At 41.4% G+C, this 23,922-nt stretch overlaps 3 protein-coding genes across 3 annotated transcripts in view; all 3 read left to right on the top strand.

Moving 5' to 3' along the window:
• Positions 1-129: 129 nt before the first annotated feature.
• On the top strand, positions 130-8,045 carry MBOAT7 (membrane bound O-acyltransferase domain containing 7). Its single transcript, XM_053451961.1, has 7 exons — positions 130-248; positions 939-1,068; positions 2,711-2,837; positions 4,817-4,973; positions 5,178-5,538; positions 6,410-6,592; positions 6,936-8,045. Exons 1-7 carry the CDS (start codon positions 173-175, stop codon positions 7,324-7,326), a joined length of 1,425 nt encoding a protein of 474 aa, XP_053307936.1. The 5' UTR covers positions 130-172; the 3' UTR covers positions 7,327-8,045.
• A 1,281-nt stretch (positions 8,046-9,326) lies between these two features.
• On the top strand, positions 9,327-21,153 carry TMC4 (transmembrane channel like 4). Its single transcript, XM_053452248.1, has 16 exons — positions 9,327-9,585; positions 10,724-10,925; positions 11,626-11,774; positions 12,705-12,863; positions 13,414-13,505; positions 14,142-14,287; positions 14,571-14,718; positions 15,385-15,558; positions 15,775-15,932; positions 16,304-16,427; positions 16,823-16,920; positions 17,253-17,436; positions 18,074-18,204; positions 18,798-18,953; positions 19,051-19,129; positions 20,096-21,153. Exons 1-16 carry the CDS (start codon positions 9,531-9,533, stop codon positions 20,135-20,137), a joined length of 2,097 nt encoding a protein of 698 aa, XP_053308223.1. The 5' UTR covers positions 9,327-9,530; the 3' UTR covers positions 20,138-21,153.
• A 1,261-nt stretch (positions 21,154-22,414) lies between these two features.
• LENG1 (leukocyte receptor cluster member 1) overlaps positions 22,415-23,922 on the top strand; it is a 25,800-nt gene continuing 24,292 nt past the window's right edge. The window contains exons 1-2 of the mRNA XM_053451742.1: positions 22,415-22,687; positions 23,270-23,455. Coding sequence (XP_053307717.1) covers positions 22,556-22,687; positions 23,270-23,455 — 318 coding nt within the window. The 5' untranslated portion in view covers positions 22,415-22,555. The remainder of the gene's footprint in view (positions 22,688-23,269; positions 23,456-23,922) is intronic.

The raw sequence follows: 23,922 nt of genomic DNA, 5'->3' as shown, positions 1-23,922 counted from the left end.
CCATCCCCTGAGCAACTCAGAAAGATCCGGTTGAGATATTGGCTCATAGATTGCAGAGCGTGTCATGATCTCTGAAAGGCTTCTGAAGAATATGTTCCTAGATGAATAAACCGCGTGCCGGTGTAACTTACTGATACCGATAACGTCTTCTTATAACACCAGGAACGCGAGCATGTCCCCCGAGGAGCTGACCTACCTCGCCATCTTACTGTCTTCCATACCGGTGGGATTTCTCTTCAAGAATGCAAGTGAGTAGAAATCAAGATGAATGCTTCAGTTTAACCCGAATCACTTTCTGCGAATTCTCTATTACAGAAATAACATCACAAATGGAAAATACTTATGCTAGTTATGTCGCCTTTTTACCCCAGATGTCGGCTCCTATAAGGAGATTAACCCTATAAATAATAATAATCCTTTAAATTAAATATCTCCTATATATCAATTGCACTTATTGAGCAACAAAAAGAAAGATATATAAAGAGTTTTAATAAATAAATGGAATTAAGGTGAAAGCTGTGTTGGTGATACAGTCTGAGACCAGTATATTTTCTAAACCAGTACATCAGAGTATAGTGAATAATAAGGCTAATTCAGTAAAAACATACGAAATGGGAAAAAGAGACTTTTCATATCACAAAAGTCTCATTGGCTCTAGAAATCTAAGGCACTGGGTCACCATGGCAAGTAGGAATTGTGTCTAGGGTTTCACCAACTGGACGACAGAATCCAACTTGTGAGTCCATCAACTGGCTCCCTATGGTGCCCTGGCGGGAGCTGAGTGGGGTCACGTGATCCAATGTCACATGACCCTGCTGCAGGTGCGTGGCTGCTCCTGACTCCTGGACTTTGTGGCTGCCAAGCACTGAACCTTTTTCATTGAATGGATAATGAATGGATTATTAAATCTTTGGGGCTGATCTTTCTTCCTCCTGCAGGTCCACACGTGAAGCAATATGGAGGAACGGCAGTGGGGGTGCTGCTCACCCTTATCACATGTAACATTCACATTGTTCACTCTCTTATAACTATTCTCGGGACGTGGCTCATTTTGAAAGTCTCTCCAAGGTAGGAAGATTACTTTGTATAATAAATGGAAAGCATGTTGTCCCAAAAGGAGAGATTTATCTGTAAAACGGTCACTACCTTTGAAAAAAATATACCGGTAATATAATGCTTCTAGCTTTCCTGGTGCACAGCACTGGATTCTTCTCCAACAGAAACATGCTACACTTTGCTTAAGAAATATGTTGATTTGTGTCCTTGACATTCACATCCATTGCTCCGCTTTAGGACAAAGCTTAGTTAAGATTTGAGGTCACTTTGAAAATTCCTTGTTTTTGAAAGAAAAGCACATTTTTTCTATTAAAATAACATGAAAGGGATCAGAAATCCAGCGCAGACGGGGTTAATGTTGTGAATGACTATTGTAGCTGGAAACGGCTGATTTTTAATGGAATTTCTTCGTAGGTATACAGAGGCCATTTATCACTCCCATCACTCCTATGTTCCAATGGCCCCTTTATCACTCCCATCACTCCTATGTTCCAATGGCCCCTTTATCACTCCCATCACTCCTGTGTTCCAATGGCCCTTTATCACTCCCATCACTCCTGTGTTCCCATGGCCCCTTTATCACTCCCATCACTCCTGTGTTCCAATGGCCCTGTGTTCCCATGGCCCCTTTATCACTCCTATTACTCCTGTGTTCCAATGGCCCCTTTATCACTCCCATCACTCCTGTGTTCCAATGGCCCTGTATCATTCCCATCACTCCTGTGTTCCAATGGCCCTTTATCACTTCCATCACTCCTGTGTTCCAATGGCCCTTTATCACTCCCATCACTCCTGTGTTCCAATGGCCCCTTTATCGCTCCCATCACTCCTGTGTTCCCATGGCCCCTTTATCACTCCCATCACTCCTGTGTTCCAATGGCCCTGTATCATTCCCATCACTCCTGTGTTCCAATGGCCCTGTGTTCCCATGGCCCCTTTATCACTCCCATTACTCCTGTGTTCCAATGGCCCCTTTATCACTCCCATCACTCCTGTGTTCCAATGGCCCTGTATCATTCCCATCACTCCTGTGTTCCAATGGCCCTGTATCATTCACATCACTCCTGTGTTCCAATGGCCCTTTATCGTTCCCATCACTCCTGTGTTCCAATGGCCCTTTATCACTCCCATCACTCCTATCACTCCTGTGTTCCGATGGCCCCTTTATCACTCACATCACTCCTGTGTTCCAATGGCCCCTTTATCACTCCCATCACTCCTGTGTTCCGATGGCGCGTTGTGTTCGATAATCCAAGTTTAAAAGCATTTTACAATTATGTTACAGCCAGAAATGTCCTTGTTTTCCATGAAAACAGCTGTGTGACCCCAAACTTTTGAAGTGTAAGGCTAATATATCTCAGACTTAAGAACCATACAACAAACATGTATATTCTTCAGGCTACTTAAGACATAGCCAACCTTTTCTTATTTGCATTAGTTGGACCCCATGAGAGCCTAGTTGAGTCTTATGATGCCTCCCAAGTTTAATTACCCCTCTGGGTAAGCAGGTCTGCCAGATTCTGAGGATTACGTTTCAGAAGCGGCGTATACACAGTTTTATATACATATGTTATTAATCTGTGAAAATGTGTAGGATGTGGTTCATTGTATTGCTCATCCCAGCGTCACTCCACGTGTCTCTCCTCCATTGTAGATCCTGCCACTTCCTAGCCCTTGGCTGGACATTCTCCTACCTGCTTTTCTTCCGGACAGTGACTTATTTTGATCTTCCTGCTCCTACTCCGTTTACTAATGCCGTCCAGCTTCTACTAACTCTGAAGGTGGGTTCCGTTTATTCATTAAATTGCTTGCTGCACCTTTTGATTATCATATTACTCAACTAGTCCTAAAGGGAATGGATTTACGTGAAATATATCAATATATCCACCTTAATGAAAAGCATAGTAAGCAGGGCATCAGAAGTTCAGCGTGAAACTACCTAGAGATCCCCGTATATAATATGACATAAACCAAGAACATACGCTGTGTATGTATAGTTTTTAGGGTGAAGGATTTTATGACAATCACAAACTTATTAAACACTATATAACATATAAGTGTTGCCAATCTGCATATGTGGAGTTTGTAGGGTCTGTGTGGATTGAATAGTGAAGTGTATAGTGGGGACCCACTGACCCCCATGTTGTATCTGTGAATGGTGATTCGTCTGAATGGAACACTGCTTACTAACAGAGAAGAACTGGGTCTTTCTTTACATTTTTTCCACTTAATTTTGTTTATCTGCATGCTAACATACACATGTATACATATACACTCATGCTAACACACACACTTATACATATACACTCATGCTAACACACACACTTATACATTTACACTCATGCTTACACACGCTTATACATATGCACTCATGCTTACACACACTTATACATATGCACTCATGCTTACACACACTTATACATATGCACTCATGCTTACACACACAGATGCACAAAACTGCCACATGTGTTCTGCTTCCTAGTGGGTTATGACACAGGACTAGCCAACAAATATTGTTACTTACAGTAGAACCACAAATCCCTTAGTTTTCAGCCAACTCATATCCAACCATGGATCAGTGTGATTTTGGCTTTGCCAAAGAATTGTCACCTAACCCTAAAATATCAGTATTTGGGGATTTTTTGTTGTTGTTTTAAAGGCCTATGCAACACTTTCACCTTTCACCAGCTAATGAATGGTAGTGAGCAGTAGCAAGTAACCAAACTCCATTGGGACAGAGGCCAAGTCAGATCAAAGTCTCTTCTATCGGTAACTCGAGAAATTTGAGCAATCAGTCAGTACAAATATCTTTGTAGAAACGCTGCCAATAACAAGAACTTTAGGACCTTTGGGGCAGCAGTGGCTTCTTTAACTACCCTGGCTTTCGGTAGACGCATTAATAGATTCTGAGAACATTAGAGCGATCTTACCATGTGAAAGAGCGGGGGCTTTTTCTACTTCTGGATAGTCTGGAATGCTGGCCACGTAAGCATTCCAAAATTAAGAACATTTAATTTATTTAAATATTAAAATTAAACACCCTCTAAAATGAAAAAGCATTTTTTAACACCCATAAGCCTTTTAGAAATAGTTACCGTTGGGGAGGCCATTTTTAAAGATTGTTAGTTTAGATGAAGCAGGGTTCGCTATAACTTTATAGCAGGGGTTGGCAAATTTGGTTGGGTTTTAGGAGCCAAACAAAAATAAGTAGGAACCATTTTTTTTCCCCATTCAACACAGACTCTAATATTCCTACACACAGTAACATACGTACACACACAGTAACATACACATGGACACACATACTAACACACACCAACATACTTATACACATATTCACATACACACATACTAACACACAGACATATTAACATACGTATGCACGCTCAGTAACATATTTACACACATAGCAACATACTTACACACTCACATACTAACACACAGTAACATACCTACTCGCTCATACACACATATTTAACCAGTGGTGTTGGCATTAGGAGCTCCCATGCCAAACTCGTGGCAACAGGAAGCGGTTTCTTGTTGCCATGGCAACCTGGGGTTTATCAAGCCCTGGTATATGGGATCATTAAACCAAAATACTTGGGATACAAATATTATTAATATTGCTTGTTTTATATAGCGCCATCTTAAACGTGCAAACACAACCCACACTGACGCTGAATTGAGGACTGCCTTTGTGTTTGGTAGTTTCCGAACTTATCACATTAAGAATATAATATAAGAACATTATATGTTTCAGCTTGTGAGTTTAGCGAATGAGGTGCAAGAATTTTGTCGCAACAAGAAACAGGATGTGACCTCATTTTCAAAGCCATCTGCTATCAATATCATTCCCAGGATCCCGAGCCTGGTCGAGATGTTCTACTATAGCTATTGCTATATTGGACTAATGACAGGTACGCATAGTTAAGAAAATCGGCGATTAAAGAGCTTTTTCGGTTTAGATTATGTTTTTTCACATTTATAAACCCACTGAATATTTATTATATTTAAGTGTTTAATGGTAGAGTTTCTTCACCTTTTAATCAGTTATAGAAGATGTCAACTTTTGTTCACATAGTTGAGTATTTTATCTCATAATGTATTATTTTTTATTCCAGGTCCATTTTATCGCTATAAGACATACTATGACTGGTTACATCAAACTGACTCCATGTCAATCCCGAGCTGGAAGCCGATGATATCCCGATTAAAGCCAGTTCCGATTTTTGGTGTCCTGTTCCTTGTCGTTTCACACTATTTCCCTCTGAACTACGTCAAGACAGATGAGTTCTACGAGTGCGCCTTCTTATATCGACTCTTCTACATGGTTCCCATATTCTTTGTCTTCCGCATGCGGTTTTATGTAGCTTGGCTGTTTTCCGAATGCGGGTGTATATCTGCTGCTTTTGGCGCCTACCCTGTGGCCGCCAAATCACGTTCTGGAGGTGGCCCAACTGTGGAATACGCTACACAAGAAAGGTAACTTCCAGAAAACGTCCATTTTTGGACATCACATGCGTAATTTACTGTCGATTTACTGTACGTGGAACCTCTGGAACCCTGGCCTTTGGAGGTGGCTTTACTAGATGTAAGTTGGAGTTGGTTAAGTTGGTTAAGATGTTTTGGCTGATGAACAGGCAGAATAGGGGTGATTATATACAGTACTTCTGTTTCCATAGGCATTAAAATATAGAAGTGTTCTAACTCCTAAAAAAAATATAAATTATTACTGAATGTTGCCTCCTGACCACACAACAGTTTTCTCAACAACGAACCCTGGATCCCCAACTGGATCCACGAAGACCTGACTTTCTTGTAGTCTTCAAAGGCAGATACCTGGTCGGGTATCGCATTTTTTTGGTGGCATATTTCTTTATAGTCTCCCATTCCAACATTAATACCCCAGAAGCCTAAAAGATTTACAATCTAATGATTATTTAATTAATTTAGCCCATTTTTGTTTTATGAAAGCCTTCGTCTAGTTGTAGATTTCGGGGGAAACATACCAACAGGGAAGAATTGCATTATCCGGTAATATAAAAATCATGGAAAAATAATGAATATTTTAAAAAAGTGGAGGAGTGGAGAGAATTAAAGGGAGGGAGACAAAGATTTTAGATGAGGCAGCATGAGACTATTACACAATACATAGTTCATGTAGCATTGGGTTTAGAACAAGAGGTCCATGCCATTATTCATCTAAATAACAGGTAATATATGTCTGCAGTTTTTAGATGAGACTTTCTCTTTGATCATATTTGTGATTAACCAAACTCCCCCCATGGCCGGGCTTCCTTAAATAATTACGTCTGCATTTTAGAGGCATAATACTCTTGAACTTGCCCCGTAGGACCTCTGATGGAGAAAAAGTTGCGATTGAGTACGACTATGAGACGGTGAAGAACATTGACTGCTACGGAGCCGATTTCTGCGTGAAAGTGAAGGACGGAATGCGTTATTGGAACATGAGTGTTCAGTGGTGGCTGGCTCAATACATCTACAAAAATGCCCCCGTCAAGTCCTTTGTCTTTGGGTAAGAACCTTCAGTAAGGAGTATTTGGCCCTTCATTTTTGTGGTGGAAAAAGGCCATTGTATGTGCCTGTGTTCTGTTAAATGGCAATAGGAGTAGCACATAAAATCAGTATCATAATGGAGTTTAGTGACACAAACAGTGTATGGTTTTTATTATGACTGATGATGGGCAGACCTTGAGAAGTTTCTCCTGGGAGTAGATAAGCTGGTTCTTCTCAATGCTTAGAGACTTAGACTATAAAGACTACTTGTTCTATAAAATAATAACTTGTGCATTTCATTTTCATATATGATCTTCATGTTTAAATTAACAATGTTATTTGGTTTTTTTTTGCTTCGTTAGCAATGCTTGGACCATGCTTATCAGCGCCTTCTGGCATGGAATTCACCCTGGTTATTATCTGAGCTTCCTGACCATCCCACTATGTCTAGCATCAGAAGGGGCAATGGAAGTTGGAGTGAGACGTCATCTTTCTGACTCTGGAAAGATGTTGTTTGATTGGGTCCATTGGTTCCTCAAGATGAGGGCCTACGACTACATGTGCATGGGCTTCGTCCTCTTAACCTTCTCAGACACTGTTCACTATTGGCGCTCGACCTACTTCTCCATCCATGTGTTGGCCGTCATCCTCCTTGTCACAGGTCAGCTTCTGGCCATGAAAAGACCCCGGAGCCCAAAGAATGCTGGAGAAAAGCAAGAAAGTAGAAAGGAGAATCGGAAAGCAGCAGAATAAATCCAATCGGACATTTTGATCTAGGTACCTGCCATTAAGCCCTTCTGCTTTTTGTAAACTGAGTCATATGACGAGGGTTATGAATTTACTATGTTCTCTGCTTACAGTTCGGGACTCATCAGTTATTTTGTATATTGAGAATGAAGAGGTCGGTTTCAACAGTATTATGTGACCTTCTGTTTTCTTCTATAACATTTGTGCTTAATGTCTGCTGGCCTTCAAGACCCTATAAGTCCTTCTTTTGGTGCTCGCTGGTTTGCAGTATTTGCTCTTGCTGTGCGAAACAAAGTGTTGGAGGTCCTATAATAGGCCTTTCTCCCGAAACAGCCCCAGCTGCTGGAACAGGGACCTGCGGTAGGGTACCTCATACAACCCTTCTGCCATGTTTGACTGCAAAGGGGTTAATCTTCACCTGTAAATATCACAATCTTATAGCATCTGTAAAGATCTTTCTCTTCCAAAGGGGAAACGCACATAAAGGGGAGTAGGAGTGCCAATTCTCAGAGAATTAGGTGCTGCCTCGGGAGCCGAATAAGACGTTAGTCTCAGCATGTTGGACAAAACCCATTCCAATATGGCGGATAATATTCCATAACCGAATCAAATGTAGTAAACTGTAGAGCGGCGCGTGGACCCCTGAAAGGGTACCTCTTTATAATACGTTTTATATATATAATATTGTGCTGGTTTCATTAATAAAATCCTAGTTTTTTGCACAAGTAGCTGCATATTAGTCATTTATAAGCGTTCTAGCTCTTTTATCACCCTCTCTTTTCATACTGTCTGTGGTAAACATCAGAATGGCTCAGTCTTAGTGACACAGTTATACACTCTGACTAATGAAAGTCTATGTAGGAACGGACTTCATTAGCATTGCCATAAAGCATCAGCTCAGGTTGGTGTTTGAGAAGGAAAGTTACCCAGAATATCACATGGCCACAGCAACAGTCCTTGGCAAGTACAGCCCAGTATTACTGTGATGGAATTCTGTATACAACTAGTATTTTGTAGGCTCTCGGTAAAAGAGCCAGGGGCTATACCAGCAAACAAATTCTCTAAAATACCATAAAGCATTAACACAGATTTCTTATTATTTATTGATGTGTATAGCGCCATCATATTCTGCAGCGCTGTACAACGGCTAAACAGGACAAAAGTACTGCATTGTGTTTGGACTAGCAGAAAAATGGACTCACACTTTCAATAAATCTATCCAGTCCTGTCCTGTTTTGGACAGGACTGGATAGTAAGCATGTAGCATGTTGTTTGCTACCTCTTTTGTGAGAAATTGAATGTCTCTAGATTGTAAGCTCCTGTGCGCAGGGCCCTCTTCACCAGTTGTATCTGTAAGTCTGATTGTTATGTCGTATACTACTTGTCATGTCCTGTGTACCCATTGTACAGTGCTACAGAATAGGATGGCGCTATATAAAACAATAAATAATAATAATTACATTTTACAAAACCAAACTATGCAAACAACCACTAGGGGGCACCTTAAGCCTTTATACGTAAACATTCTATAACATTAATTACTTTTTTTAAACTAATTTCATTTTTGTCGAAGTTTCATATAAACCGCAGTGTTATTTCTACTTGGATAAAGGTTTGCGTTATAGTTTGAACAGCATTTAAATGAAAAGTAGCGATGCAACAGGCTGTACAGGGTTTGATATATTGTTATCATATACTGTCGTACGTTTAAAGTGCTCTATGTAAAATGCGGCCACTATATAGCATTCGGGTGGATATGTAAAAAAAAAGTGGATTTAACGGGAAATCACCTTTTTGTAACTAAAATGTTGCAAAACATCCAAAATCAGTTTTGTAATCAGACTGTTACCATGGGAACTGTAGCCAGGAATTCACACCTTTTTGTATTTTTCCCTGAAAGACCGGGTCTTCCAATGTCTGGCCGTGTGACTCCACGCCCGGGGATTCCTGTTTGCCTCCTTCATTTGCATATCTCAAGGAAGAACAGCTCCTTCGTCTTCCTTTAGCCTTTCGCTAGGCTATAGCGTTGAAAGCTCCTCTCACAGCCACTCCTCGAAGCTTTTATTATCGGCGTAAATACCAGCAGGCGATCATTAACCAACTGCCTGGAATCCAAACGCCCGTCAGACAAGTGCAGGAGCTGAACTTCCTCCTCCAGCCCAGCTCCAGAAGCCTTCGGCCGGTTAGTTAATGGTGGCATCAAGTTCAAGATGCGTCGTATTGAAGAAGGTCTCGATGATCCCTCTACGCATCCACTTGGGACAGGTATGTCCGTCTAGAACCTCAAGTATAGTCAGGACAAACTTGAAGAACCACTAGAAGAACCAATTACCCCGTAACACCAGGAGCCGGTAGGGGGTATGCCGGTATATCAGGGACATCTTAAAGTGCTTGAGATAGGATATGAGTTCCTTCCTCAATGTTTCTACGCATTGTGATTTCAAGTTTTATTCTGCTCCCTTTTCTATTTAAAAAACGAAAAAGGATGCCTGCCCCTTTAAAGCTCCCGTCACATCTTAATTAAAGGAGCCGTTCCACCTACTTTAATACTTTAATAACTTCATTACGCGTCACTGCCGTTAAATTCCCAAATCATTTTCAGGAATGAATCTTTAATCTCGTACAGGTTTGCCTCTTCTGTAACTTTTTGTCCTGGAAAGCTCAGTCGTGAAGTGACAGGAGCTTATAACGTGCTGCCGTAGAAACCGATAAAGCGGCTCGAGAGTTTCTGTGTCGTTTCTATGTCATTAAAGCCTTCAGAGCCAAGGAAACAATGACGGATTTTCTAAGGCTCATTTGCTCAAGATGTTAGAACCATTAAAGTGGAACTGCGCCTTTAAAAGATTTTTTTGGAGGCAGCCTGGAGGGCAGGATTTTGTGGCGTGAATCCTAGATGATTTGATGTTGACTGGATTGATGTGAATTGGCCATCAAACTTTCGCAAGCTCCTCTACATTGGATTTAGACTTTTATTGTTCACGGCAAGTGCTTTCAGGATCTCCTTAAATGAGTCGGATCATCAAGCATTCAGTGTCTGTTTTGAGCTTATTAAAGGGACACGTCAATGTATATAATAACATTCAAACGACGTGATGTCCTCCTTGAAAGAATCCCCCCCATATCCATTGTCCCCCTTTTGCCCACCCCAAGATAGTCTCCATATAAGAGCTGTGTCTGACTTGGCAAGTGTCATGGTGGGGTCTAAAAAGACCCCCCCATACGCATCTGTGGAAAGCGCTCCCACTTGTTTCAATAAGAGCACTTTCTTGCCACTCACTCTCTGCAGGAAGTGGGGAGCTGCAGCTTCTACTTGAGGAAATGAATTCTACTTTTTGTTTACATTTTTACGAATACATATTAATTGGGACGGTGTAACATTTGTTTTTCTATTATTTGTTGGCAGGGGTATCATGGCAGAGACCCGACTCACCTGTTTTAAATGGTTTATCAAGTGATAAGAGTTTACGTTACCGAGGCGGTGGAACGAGGGAGACATCTCTGCCAAGGGAGGCGCTTTTCCAAAACTGGACACAAGAATTACTCGAGGACGGCGACAAACCTATAAAAGAGTTTTGTTCCTCGATGAAAACTAAGAGAGAAATAAGGTAATTAATCAAAAAGATCTGTAGCTGGGTTTGGCTCATCGACAATCACTGACGGTTCATTCCATAATAAAATATCGAGGATATTCCATATTCTGAGTTTTCGTTTTGTTATTTGTAGGCCTGGAATGACCATTGGCCACTGTGGGCAATTGCCAGTCACAAAGTTACAAGGTTACAATATAACGTTACTCTCAATAAAACCCTGCCCCCTACTCTCGCGTCACCAGCCGGCAGCCATACATGTACGTTATTTAGAGTCCATCAGCCTTAAAGTGCCAGAACCACTCAGTCATCCCAAGTCCGGCACTGCTGTGGTATACTTTTTATTAATTCTGCTGAAAATAAAAAGAAATCCACATCGTTTGTATTCTGGCTACCAGATTATTTTATGTGTTAGTTTAAAAAGGAATGGGCTTGATTTGATGACCCATCTAAAAATGGAGAGTGCTCGCTAACACCATACTCACAAGTAAAGAGTCCAAAGGGTGCAGTGTACTGATTTCATGTAAACCACTACGAATCTAATAAGATTCATGGAAAACTTGTTATTGAGGTTAGAAGTCTGGAACCCGCAATTACTATTTGGGGAATAGAGAGGTAGCTGAATAGCAAACCTTTCACCTACAACCACCCGTAACTCGAATGAAGGGTTTGATGAGTCAGGGAATGGAGCCCAATATTTTTTGATCTGTCTTTTCAGGAAAAAACAAGAAAGGACAGTTGCAAAGAAAACCGGATGGGAGTCCTGGAAGGTGGACAAACAGAGACACTTCAGACAGTTCAAGAGTAAAACAGTTGGAGCTTTCCAGTACATGGAAGCCTGGAGAAGAACATTGCAGACTATTGGAGGTATACTGGGGGTTACATGAACATCTGTGCTAATACTCGTCGGCACTTACGCCAGGACTGGATGGTCAAAAAAAACAGACTGGGGAAATAGGCATGTGCCCACATGTGCCCAAGGGAGGGCTTATGGTGGCTTTGTCCACTTTGACCCATTGCCTGCTCAATTCTGACCCCACTTTTGTTAAACTCCCTTGCACCCACTTTTGCTCAACGCCAAATTTTCTGTGTTTGTCACTCTTGAAAAGGCATAGGACATTACTGAGACTTCTCTATATGGCTTTCTGACTTATCAGTACCTCCCAAATATTTTTCTCTTTAGGAAGGGGAGTCCCACTTGGCCCCCAACTTCTTCTGCCTCTCTTTCTTCCCCTGATGCCCCTCTTTTCTAGGAGCTCAGAATGTTTGCTGGGTATGAGGGTATCACAGGGTTCTAAAGCCTTAAAAACCACAATAATGTGTATAGAAACAGAAGAATATGTTCATGAATAAAATCATGCAAAACAAAATGCCTTAAACGACCATACAATACATCACAGCGTCACCTGGTCCAGGGCTCTTCAGCATTGACCACTCGTAGGTTCCTCACCTGCTGCTTTCTGATACCCCATGTGCTTTATGGTCTAACTCATGCTGAGGAGCACACGTGATATTTGAGCTAGGGTCCAGGTACACACAGTAAGCAGGTTGTCCCTCAAAGGAGCTAGCTTAGCATGCATGTGGTTGGCTGCTTCTCATCTCTGTTGGACTGCCATGGATTTCTGTTGAGCGATGGGGCTCCCTGGTCTGTCCGTCTAATTAATCAGGACTATGACGACATAAAAACAGACCCCAAACATAGCTGATGATGTTTTTACCTTTACATTCAGATGGTAGACCCATAGATAATGTTCTTCTCCTACCCTTTATTTCTTACAATGCTTTGTTTTTCTTCAGGACAGTTCGGGACGGGAATTCAGTCGTATTTCAGCTTCCTGAGATTTCTCATTTTGATGAATTTCGTGACCTTCCTCTTAGTGGGAGGATTTATTGTGATCCCCAACATAGTTTTTGAAAAATTAAACCTGGGACAATCCCCCATTTCCAACTCCAGTGGTAAGTGTGCCGTGACACGAATGGTCCATGCCATGGATCTCCAAACACTGGCCATACACAAAGCTCCAAAGACGTGGTGGTGAGCCGGTTAAGAATATATTAAGTAGGTGCCTATCATTGTTCTTGTTCGCAAAAAGGAGACTGGGTTGGCGGGTGGCCAGAACTAGATTAAGGCTCTACATTGATATAGACGTCGTGCCCTGCCTAGGCTCCCTATAGCAACCGTGATGAGAATGTTTCATACAAGGAAGTTCTGCGTTGTTTGTGAGTATAACGCTGTTCCCGTAACATAGTCTATTATTAGAAGTGTTTAGAAAGATCAGATATGCAGTATTTTAAAGGAATGTTGCCCTTTAGAGGGACATTTTAACTATTACATGCATCGACACCATGGCGCTTGGCAGCATACTTCCATTTTCATAGATTTAAGTCAATTTTAATTAAAAAAAAGAATTACATTAATTTGTCCAGAAATGGAGGATATTGATACTAATGACTTGAACTATTTGAAAATGTATTGCTTTGTCCAATAACGGTGTTATCACCCTAGGCATGATAAATGCGGAGTGTTTGGACTACAATCCGAATCCTCGAGGGTTAACAATGTATTATACTTTGATCATGGACATCCTGATGGGAACGGTAAGCATGTAATGGTGTAATAAGTCTATTTAAGAAGGAATAAGAACTCAAAACAGTTTTACATTTTAAGCTCTCGTGTGGGGGCCCTCATAAGCCCACCATTCCTGCCAGCAACTTTGTGTAAATGTACCATAAGGCTAGATGGCCACCTACGAGACGGGTTCCCATCTCCTGATGTGTCTGTTTGTATTAATGTATATTTGTTATGTGTGTTAACTGCCCCACTCAAATTGTACAGCACTGCGTAATTGTTGGCGCTTAATAAATAAAAGATAATAATACAAAAATAAAAGTCAGTAAAGTGTCAAGCTACGAGCAACAAGAAAGACTTACTCAGGCTTGGACTATCCATCCGGCACTCCAGAGGCAGCTTGGGTGCTGCAGTGTGTGGCCAGGCTTCTTGTATATTCTTGTATATGTATATATATATATATATATATATATATATATATATATATATATAAAATCAAAACGAATGTAATTGATTAGTCCACCTGTTTTCAAGCAGAGATATACACAATTCATGTACAGTTTGCCACCCTTGAGGCTTGGAGCTCAACGTCCCCGGTTTAGAACCAGTTCTCATGGCTAGGATACTGTTTATTGACATGACATACATGTTTTTATATTTTACAGGGTTTCATGGAGTTGACATACATGTTTTATGGTTTTTATATGAGCGGATCGGTGAACCTAACTGCCTTTTTCTACAACATACCCTTGGCGTATCTAACGACAACCTTGTTTTATTTTCTTCTGAGCCTGGTGTGGACGGTGATCAGGTAATGTTCTGCTTTAAAATTGGAACAAGGACCTCCACATTGTCTAGGGATGAGCTAGCAACCTGAGTAAAAGGCAAGACTATTTAAATAGGCAAATCTACTGGATCACTGCTGGAGACCCTATGTCCATCCTATAGGCACACTCAGGATGGTGAGGAGGGCACGTTTCATCAAGAACCATTATGGAGTGGCACATAAGCTTCCTAGAACACTCTGCCTGACTGAATCTTTGTAATCAATCGGTTAAGGTTTTTATTTATAAGCTGTTTTTCTGGTGTTTTAGATTTGCTCAAAGTTTCAGACAAAGCATGCTAACTGAGGATGCTACAGCGAGCAGCTACACTAACAAGGTGTTTGCAGGCTGGGACTTCTGCTTGAAGGACCAGAAAACCATAAAACTGAAAAAGAACAGTATCTTGTATGAACTCAAGGTGAGTGTATCCTGGGCTAGTTTGTCATAAGACAATTCACTTGCATTTAACCAGCTTTGTTGAGGATATTGCTGAAGATAGATGGGTGAAGCATAATTACTGCTCCATCTACCCTTACTCAAAACCCACTGGTTCAATCATTCCCTACCCTGCTTATCTTCTGCCAATTTTGACCATTTGTGTCTAGGTCCACCAGGGATGGTCATGTATCCTTGTCCATCTATTTATCCCTGTTATGAAGCTATTATATATGTCCCCAAGTTGCAGAGAGGACAATTGCCTGGAGCTTCCTGGAACCACTGCCATGGATGATTCCATATGGACCATTGAGATTGTAGCCTTCTGTAGTCCATATGTTTTCTCCTGCTCCATGTGCCGTGCCAGAAACACATAAAGCAGAAGGTCATGATGTTGACTTTTTTTTAAGGCTCCAAAGATCTTGATCCCCAGCCAACACCCTCAAATGTTCACAGATGTGGTATTAAAAATATGGCATGCCTACGTAAAGTATTTTGAATGGTATAGAGTTATACGGTGTTAGCCATACAAAGAAAAAAAGCATATTTTGTAAACAATGGTTTTAGCTTTACCAAACTTGCTAATTCTTGGTGTCACTGTCATTGATACAACACTTCTTGGGCATTACCTTTCTTTTTACTGTTAAAGGTTGATCTTGAAGAAGATAAAATGCGGCAAATACATGCACAGCGCACCACGTCCCAGCGGGTAGGGATTTACACGGTGCGCGTTCTCGTCAACCTAGTAGTAATTGGCTTTATCGCAGGAGCTTTCTATTGCATCTACCTTTCTACCATAAACTCCCAATCTCTTCGTAAAAAGGTAAGACCCTGCGTAAAGGCATGATATAAGTATATATATATAACTATGTAAGCAATATCTCTCACGTTCAATATCATTGATAGTCCAGATAATCAAGTATGGTCTATGAGAAGACCACGATAAACTATTTATTTTGAAACTAACAGTGTTTTTTGTGGTATAATCAATATTAAGCCCCAGATGAGATTGATTTAATATAACTGGTTTCTGTTGTAGGATGGAGTCAAAGGTAATTTTATTCTGGAGCTACTGGTTGGATATTTGCCCTCTATCGTCATTACAGCTGCCAACTTTATTCTTCCCACATTCTTTGGTCTCATCATAAAGTTGGAGAAGTACACATTAAGCTGGGAAATCAGGTTTACATTGATCAGGTAGGTAGACTCCCCCCCCCCCAATTCCTGTCCTTGAGGTTCCTAATAGCTCAGACGATCAGGGTGACATCACAGAATTCTAGATTACTTCAGGTGGATCTGTCAGAAAGACTTAGCGACTACCTAAAGTGACATGTGTGAGGTAACGCAGAAAAGCTCAGAGGTTTAGAACTTCTGAGGTTAGAAAAAAACACTTAAGACCTTCATCCAGTGGGTTGTGACTGGTTCTACCCAAACATGTTGCAGGAAACCCTTATAAGAAGCCCTGGTATGAGTATGGCTCTTTGACCACCTGGACATTCCCCAATGGACATTTCTCTCTAGACCTGGGTTAAGACATACAAGACATGCCAAGATTTTCCTCATTACAGGTGTGTATTCCTGCGTCTGGCCAGTCTGGGAATGCTCCTCTATTCTCTGTGGGACAATATTACCTGCGGCGGGAATAAAGAAGATGACCGGTGCTTAAAATGCGGATACAACACTGAGAACAAGGTTAGGTTATTCCTCGTTATGGCAGGGTTTACATCTAATACGATCTTTAATAATGGGCCATGCACAAGGCTTGTAAACATTTCTGCAGAAATATATGGACAAAACTACTTCTTTGGGGGTTGGGGGTACTTTTGGCCATAATGTGACCATTATCATCATCTTATGACATGGCCCTCTACTTTTTCAGGGACTCCATTACCACCCATTTTGTGCATATGCTAAAGCCACTATGTAGGAGGTTCTGGACAATGGTATGGTCCATGACATGAACTATGCTTGATGTTCTAAGCATCTATTCTTTAGACACAGAAGGCTATCAACTAACTCCATGAACATGATTAGACATGCAACTCTTCTTTATTCAGATTGTGACCAAGATTATTCTTGTGTTTCAGTGCTGGGAGACACGTCTGGGACAGGAAATGTACAAACTGATGATCTTTGATTTCCTCACCGTCTTAGTGGTTATTTTGTTGGTGGATTTCCCCCGAAAGTAAGAATGGATCCAATCTTAACCGTCATCTAAATGAGTGGGCTAAAGCTATATCTACAGTGTATAATGTAACACCTTTTGTGTTAGGTTTGGAACCTTCGCTCTAATCCTGGCCTAGGTTCTGAAAGTATTATTTTGCCGCAGTTACACCTGCAGTTTTTACGCAGGATAGCATTGCGGAGGACAATTCTTACAATATTACTTGTGTTAGAGCAGAGGTTTTCTTTTTGCCCTCATCGGCATAGAAGCTTCCTTGTCCCTGTGTTTTTGTTTTGCATGCCATCTAGAAGATCAGTTAGAAGCAAATGCTCCTTGCCCTCTTATCTTCACAGAATGATGATTGATCACTGCTCTTGCAAGCTGATTCAGCTATGGGGCCAACAGGAGTTCCTGGTTCCACAATACGTCCTTGATATCATCTACGGACAGACAGTGTGTTGGATAGGAACATTTTTCTGCCCAATGCTTCCACTTCTCAACACTGTTAAATATTTTGTCATATTCTACATGAAGAGGGTAAGAATAATTCACAGATCTGTTTCAGTAGGGATCTTCTCTGCAGGTCAATGTGGAGTATAAACTCGGTGGTAGTGGGTGTTTAGGGTGCCAAATAAGACCCTCCTATTCTTGCACGTTTAAACATTAATTGACAAAGAAATTGGGTCTGTGGGGGGCAGTAGGCTTGATGTGGCACATGCAGAGGAGGTCTGGTAAGGGGGCAGTGGGGCTCTTCTGATTTGTATGTTTCTGTGCTGTCCTATTTTGCTGTCCTATTTTGGGCCATTTGGCTCAACCTCCCCCCCCCAGGGTGAATGGTGCCAACTCTCCCTTTTGATCTTGGGGGGTCCCAAACTATGCCAGGGGTCCCCAGTAGAAGCCTATTGCCCTTGTGGTTCATCCAGCTATAAGTGCAATATGCGTATAGCACAGACCGTATATACTGTACTTAGTGAGTGATATATTAAGAATATATCATGTACCTAACATTTGTGATTCTTACTCTGTTATTAATGTATCATCCTGGGCAGTGAATTGCACGGACCTCTGACACCAGGATTCATTAAATATATCACTATGGTAAAATGTAAAATATAATTACTGTAAATGCAACCTGATTTTTTTTTTAAAAAAGATACTTTTTCATTGCTTGCAGTTGACCCTTTTCACTAATTGCCGGCCAGCCGAACGAACGTTTCGAGCCTCAAGTGCCAACTTCTTTTTCCTGTTTGTGCTGCTTTTGGGTCTGGCTTTGTCTTGGGTTCCAGTCCTGTACAGTATATTTGTGTAAGTATTTATACTTTGCGTATTGCCGAATGGTGTTGGTCTGTATGGGTGGAGAATGGAGATAGCAACAGCAGAGGAAATTAATTAAATACAATGCTATTTTGCCACCTTTTGCCACATATCTTAGCTTTGCTGAGATACAATAGAAAGTTAATTAACTAAATATCTTTTAAACAATTACTCTAATGGAAAGTCGGGTTCAAGCTATACTGGTGTTTGTTCTTTCTTCAAACAACGAGTGTAGTATCTGTTTTCTTGGTTTACTATCTAATATGTTCTTTCACCTGGAGATACCCTATATTAAATTTATTTTTGGAACATGGAGATGGAAGAAGAGCTTAGTGGGTATTAAGCAATTAAAGTCCCTTTACATTTTGCTATAGTGTACCAAACAAACTTGTAGGTCCTAGTTTACCTACCATGGAGAGCAGGAGATGTCGCTGTCTGGATGACACCATTGACAGTTGACGCTAGAAGTGGCGTTTCCATTATCCAGGAAGTAGAAGCTTGGAAGATGTTTTAGCTGCAAGAGTATAAAGATATCTGCAATCATTAGTATTTTCACAAACACCTAGGTTTTTTTGGTCTTGTAGTATTAAGCCGTCAGCAGCATGTGGCCCATTCCGAGGACAGCAGACTATATGGGACGCCATCACTACAACAGTAAAATCATTTCCCGAAGTCGCCAAGGACTTCTTCACGTTCATTGGTTCACAGGCTTTTGTGGTCCCTTTGTTTTGCCTTTCATGGTAAGATTACCATATCCCTCAAAATATATATTACCAAAAACTATCTTTAATATCTCATGCCAACACTTATCTTCTCTTTTTCATGGTACCAACCAAGCATTTTAATGTTCTACCTCATGGCACTTGGAAACTCGTATGGGAAACTGGTGAATTCACTGAAGCAACAATTGCAAATGGTATGTTTTTGAGAAACAAAAATGGAATGTATGTGAAATTTGACAGCAATGTTTATAAAATAATTGCTGGTGTTGTAAAACATGTATGCAATTAGAGGAGATATAACACACAAAGTTCATTAATGTGACATGCCGGTGTCCCGTGCACATCCCTGGGTACCTGTGGGCTCCGGCGACCCGGAGTCTACCCTCGGGGGGCGCGGCCAGGACTGGCAACTGACGTCACTGTGCGGTCCCACTGATGTTGGTGGCCAGTCCCGCTGATGTTGGTGGCCGGTCCCGCTGATGTTGGTGGCCGGTCCCACTGATGTTGGTGGCCGGTCCCGCTGATGTTGGTGGCCGGTCCCGCTGATGTTGGTGGCCGGTCCCGTTGACGTCGATAGGCAGTCCCGCCGACATTGTGGGAAACACCCCTATTTAAAGGGGAAATGGGTGGGGCGTAAGACCCTGCTCCCGTGACCCAAAGGATTCAGGAGTTGACCTGGAGCAGCGGTGCTTTTCCCAGAGTTCTCTGGGCCAAACCCATGGAGTTCCCAGGTTTGACCATGCAGCTTTACCAACGAAGAATGCATATTAGGTACATTAACATGCATTGTTCAACCTGTTAAACCTGTTACTTTGCTGGTCCGGTTTTATGGCTTGAAGCATGTTTTCTGTGCATGCATATGGGGGTGTCAATAAACCTCCCAGAACCTCGCTGAGCCAGGACTGGAGCTGACTGGCATTGAGCATATCACATGAGCCTCAGAACTGGGGGGTAGGTGAAGAGGCAAATGGATATGGGGGGGGGATTCTGCAGAACGCCCCAATGCAACTGCAAGGAGAGCCCCATTAAACAGCAGTATACACAAACACATAGATATATAAAATAAACTATGAGTCTGAACTAAAAAGAAAAGGCAGTTACGTATATTTGAGGATTGTGTTAATCTCTATAACCATTGTTTTATTTTTTTGTTATTTCAGGAAAGAAGTAGGAGAATATTTCTAAATCAAGTAAATCGATGAAGAGAAGATACAAGGCATTTTCTTCCGTGATATAAAATGTTTGGGGTTGGCTGATTAGCATATTTTTGATTACATAATATTAATGTGGGAGAGGAGATAGCAACAGAAAATGTATTTAAGCAGAGAAATATAACCATCTGAAAATTCCTGCACTGTGTTTCTTTAATTGTGGCAAATCTTAATATAATGAAGGGACATTTTGACAAATGTGTGAGAACACCACAAATATTTATTATTTCACTGTTTGCCCCATCACAGCTGTGTACCACATTTCCCAACACATTTCACCCCCACTCCAGATGCCGTGAGCTTTATTTAGCTGATCGTGGTCCACAGAAACCTGGCAAAATTCACTTTTTTAAGAATTTGTAAATTCTGGGGTGTTCTTAGAACCTGGCTTGTATGTAAACCTTGACAAATGCCCATGAAAGCCTGAGCAGAAAATCACTTGCCAATTTCAAATAAACCAAACATGATAACCAAACAGTATGGATAAACACTCTTTAAATACCTCGTAATCACTAAAACAGAACAAAAACATGCACTATTGTTTGCTTAAGGCAGAGGATCATTTTCTACAGGTTCCAGTAAAAGAACATCGTCGATATACCCACCCACAGCAAGTACAAAGGATTTTCTAATGTGGAAACATACTTATGTCAGCCATACTTTATATATTTTATTCATTATTATCATTAAAGGAGAAGTCAGCAATAGCCGTCTCTGTGCAAGACCACTCTGTATCCACGATCTACTGTAATTAAAAAAAAATAGAAATGTGACCACTATGGAAGAATTGTTAATATACTCTGTACATGATAAATTATTTTTTTATTAACATGAACCTGAAAATGGCATGAAATGAATAAAAAATGCTAACTGCACTATTTGTGATTATATTTATTTATTAGGGGTTTTGGGGCTTCTCTTTAGCAACACATTCAAGTAATAGTGTTATTTTATAAATATAATAATTTATATTTGATATGTTTCTTATTAATGGTGAAAAAACATATACATGTTTTTTTTATATTAACCTATGAGTGTCATTCCTTGTTTTATGAAGCTGATGGGTTAACAATTGGTGGAAAATAATAATTATTGTTATATAATTGAAGATGAAGATATGAGATTTTGCTTCTTTCGGTCTTTGCCTTTTATCCATGGTATGTAGGCTTCGTTGTTCAACTCTGTACGCATGTTTTGGGATAGGACATCATATCCAACATGTGCAGAAGTGTAGCTGAGATATTAGTTGATAAATGCATAAACCCACCCATGTGGGATATGGAGACAACGCGGGACTTGGTCTGATATTTCAGAATTAAGAGAGAGGGGAAAAGTATAGTGAATCATGTATAGATTCGGGCATGTTTATACCTTATAGACTGGGTTCTTATAATGGGGAACGAGAAGGGGGCATTTGTGGAGGGGTATTAAGACTGGGAGAGAGCATAGTTACGAAGAGTCATGGGCGTTAAGGCTGCGGAAAGGGTATTGGGAGATATAAAGGTATGGGGTGCCATCCAGAGACACCACAGGGTTAATCACCCTTAATTCCCACAGCAAGTACAGAGTAACAAAGAGAGATTGTCACCAAAAGTGTCACCGCATAGACACGGGTAAGCCTGAGGTCTTCTTGGTGTATCATGTCTCCGGACGCTGCATTGCGTGAGGAAGCGTGGCGTTACCATAGCGTCGTACAACGCTGCAGAATATGATGGCGCTATATACAATAATGTTCGTATTTATTGTCCAAAGAAGACACCATTTTTTATTTGCTTCTGGTATGTTTATTGTTTAAAGCCCATATGATTGTGATTATACAATTGGGATTAAAAAAAACATTTTGTGATCAGATCGCCAGTGAGAATAAGAACTTTCGTTTATTGCAGATGTGAAGTTTCCCTGGAAGAGTTTGACATCCATTTGCTCAGAAAAAGGAAGTGATTTTCACGTAAAAATATTACAATAATGTGAAACACAATTGTACAATTTTATCAGCATAATCCTTTCATTTTACAACTTAATTCTGCACAATTCCTAACTTTCAGTCTCCAAGACAGGAACCATGTTGTTGGAGCTAGTCCACATAAACATTTGTATATTTAGGCTTCGGTAAAATGGCTGCCTCCGTCTAACTCTGAGCACAGAGTGACATTTTACAGAATAAACAGCAGGTGGCAGTATGACGCTTAGACTCGCTGCACTGTATCCGGAAATACTGTTTAGCCAATCAAAAGCCACTGCCTAAAGCGTCACGTGCTCGCCGTAAATCGCGTTCGTGAAAACGAAAACGACAACAAACTAGGAGAGCTCGTGCGTGTATTTCGGGTGGATATCTAGCGTTATCGAGGAGATATAATCGGTGGGAGGAGGAGCCAGAGGTCGGTGTGAGCCGTATACGGCGGAGACAAAATGAATATCCTGCCTAAGAAGAGCTGGCACGTCCGTAACAAGGACAACGTTGCGCGGGTCAGGAAGGACGAGGCGGGGGCCGCGGAGGAGGAGCTTGCCCGCAAGAAGAGGGTGGAGCTTGCTGAGCAGGAGGTGAGAGACTGGTGTCAGAGTGCAAGACGTGGGCGGAGCCTAAAACACTCGGGTTGTCCAATGTAGTTTATCCTTATCTCTTATATTATTACACCACCTGCAGGTATACACTCCTAGTGTCCCTGTTCAGGAAGGACAGTCACTTTATGGGACTTACATCCCTGTGTCCTTTATTCCTCCCCTGATGCCTTTTTTTTTGTTGGAGCTCAGATATTATGAGGGTTCTACAGCCCTGACTGTCACAATTATTAGTATAGAAATAAAGTGAATAAAAACACCGAATAGCTATCCCTGATCCCAGACACGATTGTAATCACTGAACATGAGGGGAAATGTATGCCTGCAGGGGGTACGGATGCCTTAAAGGGACCCAACACTGTAGACCCCCATAAATATTTTCCGTATAGGAGAAGTTTTCTCCCAAACACATTTCCCTGCAATTTATTTCAAGCAGCCAATCGGTGTTGTGAATCATTGGCCCGCAGAGGAGGGGGGGGCGCTACTGGGGTATCCAGTAGAGCGGTTCCCGCACTTCCCAGTTAAAGACTTTGAAAGTAATATAGATTTTTATTATTGTTTCAGGCCCGCACTGATTTCCTTCGTAGAAAGGCCCGTCTCGGACAGCCCCAAGCAAACAGGAGTGATGAGCGTGAACTAGTGAAGGTGGACACGCAGTCCGACCATATTAATTTGTTTCAAGATGTGGAGGAAGGCAGAGGGAGCAACAAGGGCAACAAAGAATATGAAGAGGAAAAGCGCAAAGAAAAGGTGAGTTGTCCTTTGGTGTAACATATAAGAATGGTTTAAAACTAGGAAACATTGGGCTTTTCTCCCAGGACCCCTGGTGCCAAGAGCCCCCCCCGCTTGCTGCTTACCTGTGGCACTGTCGTGTGTGTGTTTGCCTGCACAGCAGGAACACAATGCTAGTTTTTCTGGATGGTGTGAGGTTCAGATGGGGACCACTTGGTACATGTTCTGTAGAAGAGGCCTTTGTAAAGACACAAACAGACTCCATTTGAGCAGCGATGACTGGCGCTCATGTGACAGCACCAGACAGTAAAGAGCTCATTTTTGGCTTCGGTAAGAATGGAGGCTGCGTGACTCTGAGTGGCTGCGCCGAGATTCCTTAGACAGCAGACTGCAGTCACAGGAGCAGAGGATGGATTGCTGGGTTTTGAAATAACAGAATCAATATAAACAGGTGTGTGTGTGGCTGGGGGTAAAACACATGGCAG

The sequence above is a fragment of the Spea bombifrons genome, chromosome 12 (assembly GCF_027358695.1).
Source record: "Spea bombifrons isolate aSpeBom1 chromosome 12, aSpeBom1.2.pri, whole genome shotgun sequence".
Taxonomy (NCBI): Eukaryota; Metazoa; Chordata; class Amphibia; order Anura; family Pelobatidae; genus Spea; species Spea bombifrons.
Note: the sequence above shows the minus strand (reverse complement) of the source record. Positions and strands in the feature narration are given on the sequence as shown.

What these genes read in the sequence shown, in the direction of transcription:
- TMC4 (XM_053452248.1), top strand. Translation starts at nt 9,531, where the DNA reads ATGCGTCGTATTGAAGAAGGTCTCGATGATCCCTCTACGCATCCACTT. An exon ending in AACATTGCAGACTATTGGAG is followed by an intron (nt 11,775 to 12,704) that starts GTATACTGGGGG and finishes GTTTTTCTTCAG; the next exon opens with GACAGTTCGGGACGGGAATT. An exon ending in CCCCATTTCCAACTCCAGTG is followed by an intron (nt 12,864 to 13,413) that starts GTAAGTGTGCCG and finishes TTATCACCCTAG; the next exon opens with GCATGATAAATGCGGAGTGT.
- MBOAT7 (XM_053451961.1), top strand. Translation starts at nt 173, where the DNA reads ATGTCCCCCGAGGAGCTGACCTACCTCGCCATCTTACTGTCTTCCATA. An exon ending in ATTTCTCTTCAAGAATGCAA is followed by an intron (nt 249 to 938) that starts GTGAGTAGAAAT and finishes TTCCTCCTGCAG; the next exon opens with GTCCACACGTGAAGCAATAT. An exon ending in GTCAAGTCCTTTGTCTTTGG is followed by an intron (nt 6,593 to 6,935) that starts GTAAGAACCTTC and finishes TTGCTTCGTTAG; the next exon opens with CAATGCTTGGACCATGCTTA.